General features: G+C 37.6%; 1 protein-coding gene across 2 annotated transcripts in view; it reads right to left on the reverse strand.

Annotated features, from left to right (window-relative positions):
• GABRG3 (gamma-aminobutyric acid type A receptor subunit gamma3) overlaps positions 1 to 14,653 on the reverse strand; it is a 309,768-nt gene that overhangs the window by 133,518 nt on the left and 161,597 nt on the right. For both annotated transcript variants that reach the window (XM_048324965.1, XM_048324956.1), the window contains exon 5: positions 12,641 to 12,723. In XM_048324965.1, coding sequence (XP_048180922.1) covers positions 12,641 to 12,723 — 83 coding nt within the window. The remainder of the gene's footprint in view (positions 1 to 12,640; positions 12,724 to 14,653) is intronic.

The raw sequence follows: 14,653 nt of genomic DNA on the forward strand, positions 1-14,653 counted from the left end.
CACATTAAAGAATACAAACATGCAATGGCCACTAATGTGCTTTGCTTTGGCACCTTGCTGTTATGTAAGATACTGGAGGGAAGACACCTTTTGGTGGCTGGGATGAATCATAGTGGCCATGACTGTAGATATAAGTGAGACTGTTATTCTGGAATCACAATAACACCTCAATTTTCCCACTGAAACTTCCGTACAAGTAGCAATCAGTCCCAGCTTGCTTAATTTTGAAATCTGATAGTACCACAGACCAGGATTTTTGACTGTCAGTTCTGCTAAGCCTTTACATAAGAAAGGTTGCTATATTTTGCACGTAAATCAATATAAACCCACAGTACAAATCTCCCAGACAACTTTGAGATTTGCAAGTTGCTAGGAACAGCCTTTTATCTTCCTCTCTGCAGTCTCATGTTGGTTAGACAAGAAAAGCTTTAAAGACTTCAAGTATGGACTTTGGAGAAAGGTACAGACATGCATTTCTTGTTGCTTTTTCTTCCTTTTAACTTAGAAAGAACAACTTTCCAGAATTAAAATGTCAACGATATTGACTACCCTAAATAGTTACAATTTTTTCCTAAAGAAAGTGGTATTTTTGCCCCCTTTCATATAAATACATACTACTGTAATTTCAAAATAGCTACTATTCCTTTAGGTATACATTTTGAACTAAAATAAGCATATTGATTGTACCTTCTGCAGTGAAAAAATCAGAGACAGAAAAAAATTAAAAACTGTGAAATAGCTACTGTTAAAATAAGGCCACTTACAAGCAAAATGAAAAAAAAAATATATTGAGAATCTTTCCACTGTTCTTTTAAGGTGAGATTTGAAACTAAGCATCACATATTTAGGATTCAGGTGCTTCAGGTTGTGATACGGTGGATACTGCTTTCTGTTGATGACCCAACTTACTCCATTGACTTATTCCACAAGTTAAAGGACAGTCAGTTTGTCCATTTTAGAGGATTCACAAAAGGACTTGCTCTTTTCTTTTCTTCATCCTGTTTAATTCTACACGGCTTCAAGCATATTGCTTGTCACCTTAGTAGCTGAGCACATGCAAGTAATAAAAAGATTAGAATCTACCAAATATCTTTTTTCACATCCTTTCTCATTCTTCTAGTTGTGTCTGTAAATGAGTATGTGCAGAAAAATTGATGTCTGAGAGAGAAAGAGAAGAACACAGATTCTTTTTGTAGGTTTGTTCTTGTTATACTCATGCTGTTTGTTTTCTTATCAAGGACAAAACTGGAGCAGAGGACAGTGAGATCAGGACAGATCTTTTTGTCTAACATGTTCAACTACAAATCAAGGATCTGATTTCATATTAGCCTTTCGCACATATTATTTTATTTTGCTTTAGTCAAACAACAGTTTCAATTAGGAATTTAATGGCTTTAATATATCCTGGGGCATGGTATGGAATACCTTGATCTTAGGGACCAAATCTAGGAACTTTATTCATCTTTTTGTTTCATAAGATGACTATGTCAAGCACGGAACAGCTCTGATGTTTTTCTAGTAAACTGTGTTGTTAAGCATGAAAATAGAAAGATATTGATGAAGGACCTAAATACTGTGAACTGCAATTCATTCCACTTCCTGATAATCAGATTTGTTTTAATAAGAGTCTTGTTCTTCACTGATGGTTGTTTTCCAGAGAAAAAACACTGATGTCAAATGAGGCTGCCAGAGTTAAAAAAAAAGAAGCGTTAACTGGGACCTTCCCTGTACTGATGCACTCAGGGCTGCCCAAGCAGAAGAGACAGGTACAGCTGGCCTTGCTTCCCAGTGCTTGTCAAGAGACATCAATGCAAGTGGAGCAAAAGCAACACACTACATGAAACAAGGAGTCTGATTAAGGTGATACAGCAACTGGTGGAGCTGGTAGAACTTCTGAGCTCCTAGATTCTCCTACCCCCTCAGGACATCATAAAGTCACACACCAGCTCTCCCTATGGCTTTCTTGTGAAAGATGCTCAGGTAGGAAGACCTAGAAAGGACACTCAATGTCTTCTGCACAAGCTGTTGATTTGGAAGATCGCCTCAGAACAGCATGAACCTTTTCTTCAATTTACATGACTCCCTATACTTACTTTCTTACAACTGGTGGAAAGAGTTTATGGAAAAATCAGCTCTTCCTGAGCTTTAATAGATTAGTAGCAAAATTGCCAGAAGTCACATCATAAAAAAATTAGGGAAAAATAAATTACTTTTTAATATGCATGGATAACCCAAACATTAAATCACAACATAATTTGCATTCCACAGAAATAATCTCTGTATTTAGATATACAAAACTGCAGTGTTTCTTAAAGTACTAACTGAAAATCTACATCCTATGGGAGAATGTAAAAATACTTATTTAAAAATAAATTTAAATTTCATGTCTTGATGTGTGTTCCTGCTGTCCCCACTTAAAATTTATCACTTGTTTGTTTGTCTGTCTGAGGGGTTATTTGACAGGAAGAGATATAATCCCATCATGTATTGTTTTGACAGAAAAACATGCTACCCAACTATGAAAAAGGATTAAAATGTTATTATCTGTCATACAGCATGCCCTTTACACAAAGTTAATCACTTTTAAGAAGGCAGACCTGTACTTCATAGCAAGGGATACAGCCAGGCAAACTTCAGCAGTATCCCTCTTAGAGGAACAGATGAACAGATCATTTCCCTGATTGTCCTCTAGCAGTGTGAGGAAAACAACATTCAAAGCTGCATGACTGCCTTCCTTTCCTTTCTTAGCTCCTTCAGCACTTAGGATATGCTTTTGTTTTTCCATCAATTTTTCAGTACCAGAAGCAAGAAAAGGATGGGGCCTTTTATTTCATGTTTCCAGGCTGCCTTGTTTTTTCCAGGTGGTGTTAAAAGTAAATAAAATTGACAAGACAAGGCTAATAAGTTGAGGACTTGATGTTCTCATCTTATATTTTGAGTCTGTTACAAGTAAACCTTTAATGGCTTCTACTAACCCCATCATCATCTGTCAGCCAAGCCTAGCAAAAGTAACAAGCACTGACTGGGTTCTAGCCAAGATGAGTTTAATTTGAGAGTCAATAGTCACTGTTTCTGTTAAACTTCTGTGGAGTATTGCATGTTATTTGGCTGACCTTGGCACCTCCAGTCTCTCTTCATTCTCCTTTTCTCTTCTTCTCAATTACTTGGTATTTGTTCTGGATCTGACACTGGCTTGGTACTTCTTGGTTCTCAAACCCCAAACGGTTTCTTTATACTTTGAAGCAATTCTGCAGCAATTCTTCATTTCTTATAAGAAGACCAGTAAATTCAAACAAACAGTTCTCGTGGTTTGGAGATGCATTACTGTAATTTTTAGTGTGGCCACTAAGGTGACTATGGAAGAAAATAACACAATCAATTTTTTCTTTTTTTAATCCACTTTTTCAAACAACTAAAGCAATTAGAAAACTACATGCTTTTTGTTTCTTTAAAAATATGAAATATACTGTACTAGAGATCTAAAATAGCCTGAAACTTCTGGAGTCAATCAATGTGGAAATGTGGAAATCAGAGTAGAAGAAAGGAAATGTTGCAACTTTTATGTTGCTCAGCAGGGGCTACCTGGATGTGTAATTTCATATTTTATGTTATATTTTATGAGGTACATTTCAGTTACAGTAAGGAAGGCTACAAGGAATAAAAGCAGGTAATTATACCAGCATTTGCAGAAATCTAACTCTCCAAAGAAAGGAATACTAAATAAGCTTTGTTGTAACATCTGTGCACACACAATGAAGTATGAATTGTGGAAGGTGTCTTTGGAAATTTCTTCAACAGTTAAGATAACTGTGAAAGACCCAAAGAGGAATGAGCTATGCACAGAACTGTGCAGAGTTTGGGCACTGTTGGCTCTTGATCCACCTCTGACTGTTTCCTGTAAGACAAAATACCCAGCCTTCTCCTTGTCTGTTGCTACCAGTTTGCCAGTTACCAGTTACCATGCTAACTGAGGGATGTACACTTTCTTTTACCTTCTTTTTCTCTCTAGCATACTTTTAGAGGCCCTTGTTATTCTTTGCATTCCTTGTCAAGTTCAGCTCCTGATGCACCTTGGCCTTCCTGACCCCATTCCTATAGAACCAGATTGCATCCCTGTACTCTTTGCAGGATACCTGTTCCGGCTTCCAGTGCCTGCACATTTTCTTCTTGCCCATTAGTTTGACCACCAAGTCTCAACTCAGCCATGCCAATCTCTCATCTTCCTTGCCTGATTTCTTACACCTTGGGATCAAGAGTTCTTGCAATCTATGGAAAGCGCCCTTAGACATCTGTCAGATCTGTCCCTGAAGGAGTATCTCAGGGATTTCTACTGACTGATTCCTTGAACAGGTGAAAATTTGCTTTCCTGAAATTCAGGATGCTGACTTTACTCTTCAAATGACCCATCTCCCTCAGAACTGCAACTTCCAACATTGCAGGGTCACTGTAACCCTGGCTGCCACCAATCTTCACACCCTAGATTAGTTCACTTGCTTTAGTGACCATCATATCCAGGACTGCATCCCCTCTGGCAGGGCAGTCTTTTACCTGTCTTAGTAAGTTGTGCTCCATGATTCCATGAGTCTCTTGGACTGCCTACAGCTCACAGCATTGCTTTCCCAGCTAATGTCAGGCAGGTTGAAGTCCCTGAGCAGGATGAGAGCCTGAGAGCATGATGTCTCCTGTAGCTGGAGCAAGAAGGCTTCATCAATAGGCTCCCTGGATCAGGGTAGCAGACATCAACCACAAGGTTCCTCTTGTTGCCTTGGTCTCTAAATCTTACCCATAACCTTTTGACCTACTCAAGGCTATTCTTCAGAGACAGATCTTAACATTCTATCCATCTCTGGATGTGGTAGGGAACCCCTTGCATCTCCTTCTTCTCTTGTCCCTGCTGAACAGCCTGTAGCCACGGATGGCTGCACTCCAGCCATCGATGGCTACAGGTTGGTACAACATGGCTACATTTTCCAGTGGTATAACTGTTTCAGTGTGTCAAAATCAGTCATTCCTTATGTTTAAAAATATGATGCAAAAGACTGTGACTGTCTCCTCCTGGTGCTCTAAATATCACAAATATGAGCTCTGTATGTCAGATTTTAAAAGTGCAGGGCTGCCAGGACTTCACAGCTCATGGACCAGCCCCTCCCTAATGATCAGATTTGTTTGCACACTAATTATCAAAGACCTAAATAAGCAACTAATGAGAATAGAAATATGTAGTATATAATAGGTGTCATATTACATTTGAGGGAGAAAACTATTTTCTTTCTGCCTATAGTGCACTTGTGTCACACTTGCCACACTTGTGTCAAACGTTTGGTTAAAAAAAAAAAAGAAAAACAATCTCCCATTGGCACATGAAAAGATGCTTGAAGGGGTTTTAGCTTCAAATAAACACTGAATATCTTGAGATCTGTGATGAAATTATGGGAACTAACAATGACTGTCACATGGCAGAGACTCCAGGGCCTGTTGCTGATACATTCAGCTTTCAGATACGCAATCAGCCACGTCTTGCTTCAGCACCTTCTCTTATTTTCTACTGACACCATAAGCATAACTTTGCTACATATATTCCTGCCAAAAATAACTGGCTCTTAGGCAGGGTTTTTCTTTTCTAAAAGTGCTTTTGAGGCTGATTTTTTTTTAAATACTGCTAATAGAAAATTTAGAAAAATAAGACTGATTGCTTTGAAAGGCTGGACTGCACCTGGGATTTTTTAGACTTCCAGTCTCCTTGTATAAATGTAAGTAAGAGCTGAGGGGGTCCTATCCCTGTAATACAACCACCTATATTAAACTTCAGATGAAGGAATAAGAGCTTTTTTTTTGCTCTGAGGCAGGATGTCTAGAGAGTTTGTGTCATAACATGGGCATCCCATCTTCCTCAGACAATTGTGCAGGGCACATGGAGATACCGAGCATCCTGGGAAGACTGCTGCAAAACTGGGGTAGATGCCAGGTTCCTAGAATAGCCTACCATCAATCCAGAGAGTCTCTGGAAGACTGTGCTGGCCCCAAGATATCATGAGTTAAGCATTTTAGGCTTCACTAATTAGCACTTGCTCTAATTTTACTCTAGGATTTCATTTTCACTGGAAGTAATGGCAGCTGCTCCCTCTCCAGAGGAGCCTTCAATCTTGTGGAGAAAAATTTCACTATAAAAGGAGAGAGACATTTGGTCTGCTACCAGTACAAAACCTTAGCTCTTTGTGAGGAACTGGAGCACAGGATATTACATGAATTAACCATGGCTATCAATTCTGCTTGATCACCAAGGAGGCAGTGGTCAGCCCTTGACCCTGGGGAAATTTCGCTGCTTTTTGACTAAAGAAATACCATTTATGTACTAGTAGCTATCAGATGTAATATCAGATTGATTAATATTACACTTTCATGACATGTTGCATAAATTTGGAACCAGCATTGAACCATGTAGCCATAAATGTTTATAAAGGTGTCACTAATATACCTTGAACAATGAGACACAATGCTAACAGGAATAGTAGTGCCAAAATAATGTTTACAATATACAGTACTTTGGCACAAGTCTACCATAAATTTGATGTAGAAAGTAAAATTTTACACTGAGTGTACTCACATCATAGATGAATTTGAAGTTTCATGAAAGCACATCATATTTGAGAAATTAGATAAAAATTAGCAGAACTTGCAATAAAAAATAACTTGTAATAATTGCTATAAGTCTTGGCTTGGCTATAAAATAGAGTCATAAAAACCTAAAGCTACTTAATGCAGTGTCTCTTATATATTGAGAAATTTATTGAGTCACACACAGCAAAGTAGTAGTGAATTAGTCAGTAGTGAGCAGTCAAGGAATTGGATAAATATTTGACTCCCCAGGAAACAGTACAATACTCCCTAGGAATCTAACTTATGTTAGATAAAAACAGAAACGCCCTCAGGGAAATTTAGGGAAACCTAAGGAGAGTTAAAACTGAGCAATGCAGTAGCAGAATACATTCAGAAAAGCTTCTGGAATGATGAAATGAAATTGTATAAGATTATCACATATTTGAGATTCACTGTATACTGGTATCATTGTAGGTACCTCAGGAAAAAAACACTTAGAAACATTAATGCTCACACGTTAACAAATGCAAAGAAGATCCCTATAGAGTCATGCACACCTCATAAATCTTTGGGATGGTCAAATTTTCTTTGAAGATTGTCTTGCACACTAGCCAAGGTATTTGAAAAAATGTGTAATGAAAACAGTTTAAAAGAGGGGAACTGAAATAAGAAGATATGAAAATGTCTGTGTATGAGAGGAATTAGCAGATGAATAGGAGGAGGGATGTGTCACAGAAATGCCTCACATACTGTGTTCATTAATTGGCATATATGACAAAAGTCATAGGCTAAATACAGAACTTGGGAGGAAACTTCAAAGGACAAATTTTCCATAAACAGATTTCTTTTCTCCTCTTTATAAGACCTCTCTATATTGACTATTCTTGGAAAAAGACAGTCTTCTGAAGAGAAGGATGGATGCATATGAATATTTCTACCTTCCTAGAAGAGGAGAAAGCTACAAGAGCTAAAACATGCTCACCACAAGAACTGGTTTAAGAATTCCATTAATGCCCCATGATCTGGCTCAGCCCATTACAGAGAGCACAGATGGAAGTTCAGATGTGTATTAAAGCTCCTTCTGCACATTACAATGCCTTCCCAGCATCTTTAATGAAACTCCTCTTGAGAGATGAACATTAAGCTATGTTCCTTCCGGCCTGTTCTTCATCAGAAGTAAATTTCTGCCCTCAGACTGTATTAATGACTCTGCTGATGACACAGGAGGTGAAACAAAGCACAGCTCATTCCACAAAACCAGCATTTATTTTTCTAGGCTAGGAGAAACATATTAAAATGGGCGATGACAGCTATTTGTGTTAGAAAATTAATGATTCAAGGCTCAAAGTACTGATTGCATATCCATAAGAGGTTTCATGTTCAAAGGGGGAACATTTGATTGAACTGAGTTTATATTTAGAAAGACGGGATCTGTTCCTTTCAAGCCCTATGTTAGATTTGGATTAGTTTCTTTTAAAAGCATTGCACATTTCCTTAATTTTTTTTTCTGCAACACTTGGCATACTTTTGTATATCACTCTACAAGAAATCAAAACAATTCTTAACATTTAAAAGGCAAAAAATATTCGGTTTAAGTCCTGACTGAACAAACTGGACTATCAATAGTTGGAAATCTTGCTTTCCCCTATTTTAAACTGAATTGAAAACAACCGAATTCTTTATGAACCTTTGTGTATGTGTTTTGGTGTTTGCAGTAAGAATGGCATTCTAGGCATGCCCACCTTTTCCTTTCTTGCAGCAATCCTCCAGTAATGGGCAACTCAGTACACTAGACCTTCTCACTATGGAGAAGATCGGTAATTGCCTATAAAATGTGTCATAATTCCCCTTGTCTAAGTCAAAGGTGCTTTTAAAAACGAACAACTGTATCTGCAGTTTGATTACAACAGCAGGAAGAAAAATAAAACAGTGAAAACTCATTAATCAATTCAGTCACCTTTTTTTTTCTGGCATCTTGCACTGCAGCTCAGTATTACTGCATCTGATAAAGCCCCAGGCATGTTTCAGACCTCAGGTGTGCAGCTAACAGAGATTCCCATCATAAAGCTCCTTGGGCATAATTAAAAAGTTAGTTGACCAGATGCTCGAAACAAGGTGTAATGGGTTTGTCAGCTTTGTCATATGCTGTCACCTGAAGGAGTGTCAAGTCAATCTTGAGCACATGTATGGGGAGAGGAGGTGAAGGTTTCTGCTGGTCTGAAAAAATAGAAACTTCAAACAGCTAACTGTTACACAGCTTTGGGTGCAAACTTTCTCACATTATTTTGAAGCATGCTTAGTCCTCCCAAACAAAGAAAATCCAGAACATTCAACAGTCTCACCAGTGACTGAGAAAGGAAAACCAAAACCATGTAAGCTCGCTGGAAAATAGTCACATGATAACTCTAATGCTAAAGAGTTCTTTCAAGTAGCTTAGCCATACAGCCCTGTATTCCTGCTCTTTAGTCTCAAATGCCTCAGGATAAAAAAGTAGTGGCCATTACTACAGAGTGATCTCATTATGCTTGATAGCTCCCAATGTATGGTTGTTCTAGTGCTTTGTTCAAATACTATTGAATTGTTATAATATTTGAGCACCTACTGTTCCATCTAGAAGGAGTTTCACAATTATTCTGCTTAACTTTTCATTCCCAGTCTGCCTTTTGTTGCCTGTGTGTTGTTTGTTCTTGTGCTGACATCATCCTTCAGACAGAATATCTCCTCTTCCTTCCTGAAGTTTATGTGAATCCTAACTACCTCTATAAACTAAATTATATGGCAGAATCCTGAGAGTATTTCCAAAATGCTCAAATCAATGCTGAATAGAGATAACCAAGACAGTTTAATGTGCTATTTGAGTGCCAAAAGCAGCACAGCAGCCTCCCTTGGCTCAGGAGGATAAATTAACCCAAATGAAGAATGACAGTGACAGAGTATTTTTATGTAGCTGCATACAGTACTTTAAAACCATATGAAGAAAGAGTGATCATATAGAGCAAAACCTATCCAAGATTGCGCCACCGGAATCAAGTCACAACATTGATTCTTTCTTCACATTTACAGGGAAATGCACATTCACACCACGCCTTGTTGTAGCTCTTTAGTAAGAAATCCTGCTTGGCACATGTGGTTGATCAAACCAATCTGGTGCATGGAACAGACACAAGCTGTCACATGGCATAGCAGCCCTGCATCGTGTTCTTGGGATCCGCTTTTCACATAAGCAGTGTGCTAAGTGCACATCTACATAAGAACAGCAGCTACAGACACACACTGCCCACATGGCCTAATATGCCAGGTGAGTCACCTCATCATGTCATCCTGCACGAAAAACCTGCACAGGTTAAAGACCTTCAGATTATTTCAATACTTTTTAAGCCCTGTAAAAGAAACTAGAGAGCTCCAGGAACTAGTTCTTGAACAAGATTTTCCACAGGAAGGGGTAGATATGTTTTGGTAACTACTGTTAGCACACTGAGATGGGTCCTTTTTATAAGCCATTGTCTTCTCCTTATTCATCCTGGCAACCAAACCAAGTAGAGCTCAGCATTCCCACGGAGAGAACATCAACTGTCCCCAGGGTAACAACAAGGTTAGGATGCAAATTAGCTGGCACTAGAGGTAAATATTTTGGACAAAATAAAAGATGAGTTTCATATTTCTGAAATATCAAGGGAAATTGATATAAAAAATCAGAAATTTCAAATATTAAACTTCTTCATCTGTGTCTAGAGGTGTGGGGAATATTTCCTGAAACTTGTGCTTCTTTTTGCCTGCCTACAGTGGAAACTACAAAGATTTGTCTGCATGCTGAGGAACAAACAGAAGGGATGCAGAGAGAAGCAGAGCTGTGCCATGAATTCTACAAAGGTTTTTATTTTATTCAAAGACACACATCTTGGAATCCCTAATCAGCTTGTCCCTCCAGAAACTTGTCATAGAAGGCAGTAATAAATCATTCAGGCATTCACTCAGTCATTCACTTCATAAGTCCCACTGAATTCTACATACCTAGAGACTGCTATGAATGTACACAAGACTGAAAATACAACTGAGTTATGTAACAAACTAATCATACAGGAGATGTCCTGTACGATGGTAATAGCAGTGCTGAAATTGTTCAAGGAAAAGAATGTAATTCAGTATGATTCTAAAGAAATAAACCCTTGCTATCAACATGACCAAAACCTTGAGAAAACTATAAAACATTTTAACATTCCTCTATGGGATTCTCCATCTGTCAAGAAACTTCGAAGAACACACACAAACTGCAACACATTCACATTCTGCTTTATCATATGTAATCTCCATATCCATAGACAGCAGTACGTGTCTGATGGCAATACATACATGTTTCAAGGTCAGAAGTGTTCTGAGTTAATAAATCAAAATTAGGAGGAATATTTTCAAATCAAAATATATTTGGAACTTTGCCACGGGGCAGAGCCTGCTGAAGTACCCACTGATATCCTCGCTCTTTAAATAAAAACCATAGAGTATAACTGACTTGAATTTAGCAACTGTCTAGCTGTTAGGGAATGCAAGGTTTGAAGTGACATCCTGTTTTATTAGAGTTCACTTTATTTGAATATTGCTATCACTGGACCAATCAAATTTATATGGTAGCTTTAATTAGTATCTTTGGACTTCAAAAAATATTTAGTAGGTGTCCATAAATCTCTGGAATTTGATTTTTAAGATCACACACCTTTCCCAGCATTTCAACAAAACAACATCAGATTGCCACAAAAGCAGTTTTATGTAGTAACTAAAGATGGCTGAGGTGCATAGCGTTCAGTGACAAGTGTTCATTAGCAGTAAAGCTCATTCAGGAGCTATCTACCTCTTGTTCAGTTGAATATGCATATATTCCACACACCTGAATTAAATACACAACTGTATATTTCTGCCCATGTTCACTTATACATATAAAAAATAAAAAATGGCAACATGGTGATAGAATTTTAGAGGAAAGGGAGATATTTACATGACAGATGTTTTTTAAACTTTTTCCTGGGTAAAAATAAAAATACACCCTGGATCAGCTGAGATTCAAATCCATTTTGTGATTGTGGATCACAGTTTGTATAGTATTTAAAAAGAAAGATCAATACCATCACAATAGCATCTTTATTATGAAGATATTCAATAGTTTTATTTTTCTATCACTTTAAAAGGGATTATGGAGACAATCTTGTTTCTAAGTAGATAGACAAAACAGTACATTTTCCTTTCATTTCTGAAGAACACATATCCTGAGTCTTATAGATTGTCAAGATTAAAATCTTTAGTGAGATCCTTTTAAAAATGTTTTTAAAACATTTGCATTGTGTGGCCTTGGATTACGAAACTCTGCACCTGTTCCTATGAGCAGACAGCTCTCAGGATTTTTCAAAAGAATCAGCATGAAGATAACTTCTTACAGTAATATTGGACCTCAGAATTAACTCACTTGACTTTTGTTTTCCATTCACTTCCCCATGTATTTGTTCTGTCTGTTAGGAAGATTTTAAATATGCCAGCAACACTAGATACAATACAACATTGGGACTGCTGGACAAGCTGAGCAATAAAAGGGAAATGAGATTTTCAGTAGTTGCACCATTTACTTTTATTATAAAACAGAGAGGCATTACCAGGCTACGTGCTATAAACTCAGATATTGAGAGATTTCTGGGCATGTCTCCATGCTGTGCACCTCCACCAGAAAACTGTAGTTTCAATTCTCATTTGCAATGTCAAGTGATTGTATAAATTAACATTGCACAGACTGGTCTGAGTATCTGCTGAGTTTGTGACTATAGTAACAGCTAAAAAGACTGGTTTTAACAAAAATAACAGTAAATCTGTGGAAGACTTCATGTCATAAGTTCATTGATCAGGAGTGCAAGAGAGGAAAACAAAAATTCCCTAAATATTTGAGCAAACCTAAAATTCTTGTACCAGTTATGGAACAATTGAACAACCGGACAGAAATCAGAATTAAACCCATGCTCCTGCATATGAGTCATATACAACAATAAGGCTTCAAAGCAGCACTTACAGCTGGAGAATATCAGAGGACACGAGTGTTCATCCATGGGGAAGTTGTGCAGCTGCAGCTGGCACTCAGCGTTGATGGTAAGCCTATGAAGAAACCAAGGGTCTGTTACTATGTGCTAGTACAGGGAACAGCCAGAGGATGAGGCAGGGTAACCTTAAGCATCATGAAAAAGTACTTTGACATCCACGAGTAAGGCCTGAAAGGAAAGAACTGTATTTGCAGATTGTTTGTTGGCTATTTAAGCCTGATCCAAAACAATGATAATTATGTAAAATAATTTCAGACATATCATCAAGTGTTTCTTGATCCCAGGAAATCTGTGCATGTTTTTCTCTAGACAATTCATCATCGAAGGTTCTGGCATGAAAACAACTATTCTTTACAAAAATAATAGGAAATATGGTTTGTGTGGTATGTAATGCCATAAAATTAAAACCTCAGAGGGAATCTTGTAAGAAATATTCTCCATATTTGTAGTGTGAATTTAAAATTCTTTCACTCTCTTCAGGCTGTCTCTCCAAAACTTAGTAAATCTCTATATGTCATTCTATATTGTGTAGATGCAACAAACAGATCAGCAGAAACATCTTCATCCCTACTTGAATGCTGGTTTTACATGACATTCCTAACACAAAGTATACTATGAACTGAGTCAATTTTAAAATTACTAATATAAATCAGTAATCTTCAGTCTAATAGCTTACAAAATGAATGTATTTACTCAGGGAAATTGAATTAAGTTTTAGGTTTTTGTACAGTCTTTTAAAAGAAATACTACATAATTTCATGACAATTCATGCATGTGGGTTATGCGAGTTTTTCCTTTTGGAAACCAAATAAAAAGATAAAAAACTCAATGGGGAAAGGTTTATATCTCACATATATAGGATGGCACAGAGAAAAACTCTGTCTTCGAAAAGGTCACCTGTGAGGAATTCAAGAGCCTTATTGCACTGACACTAGAAGAGGATTTGCAGCGTTGCAGCAGGAGGGCATTCAGACCCTACAGGGGGAAGGGAAGAAGATGGAAATGTATGGAGCATGACTGAACCTTTTACACTTTTTCCTGGACACACAGCACCCATCAACACCTGACAGCACCAGGGCATACAGTAGCTACCTCTTCCATGTCATACCAATTCTGACACTTAGGTCAGTTAAATGGGGTTTGAATTACAGTGTTAACAGTAAGCAGTGATCATTCTAACAGCTTTTCCTGTGTAAAAAGGAGGTTGATGTGAGTGATCAAAAAGGATTCAAAACATCTTTCACAAAGTAGAAACGCTCATTCCAATGGGTCAAGTATTAACTTACTTTTAGCTAGTTTAGAAAAATTTTGTAGTCCATTCCACAAATAGTTTCTTTAGTGAGATGTATGCAAGTCTAACTAATCTTAGGTATATACTTAACTTGGCCTGAAATACTGAAACAGAATTTAACAGAAAAAAACCCAACAAAACACCTAACCAAAATCCCCTCAGAAACAACCCCAATAACCCAACCAAGAGAATATTGGAACTGACACCTTAATCCCCAAATTCTTTAGCTAAAGGCAACTGAAATAAGCAAGAGCTCTTCACAGTAGAGCAAGCCTAAGCAGGAAAAGACACTAAAAATATCAATAGCTTTTCCAGATGTTTATTTCCTTTCTTATTGTTTGCCAAAGACTGTGTATTGGACCCCAAAGCAGTTGCAAGCATGATTAGCCCTCTCAGGTGCCCCAGGAAGAAAATGTAGTGTGAAAGGCAGGTCTCTGAAACAGTTTCCCTTGTGGAACATGGCTTATGGCAAAACTCCCTTCTGAACAACTCATCTCTTCCACAAGTAAACACATATTTTGATTTCCACAGGCTTTTTTAAATGCAAATATATACAGTATTTCTAATACCATATAGTTGATTTTATCACAAAGATTAGAAAACTGTAAAAGCCTTTCCTCCAGCAATTCACCCTTGTGATGAGATGTCACAGACTATCTTCCTGCATGACTTGTTTGAAGAATCGAGTATTGGC

Source organism: Corvus hawaiiensis, chromosome 2 (assembly GCF_020740725.1).
Source record: "Corvus hawaiiensis isolate bCorHaw1 chromosome 2, bCorHaw1.pri.cur, whole genome shotgun sequence".
NCBI classification, from domain to species: Eukaryota; Metazoa; Chordata; class Aves; order Passeriformes; family Corvidae; genus Corvus; species Corvus hawaiiensis.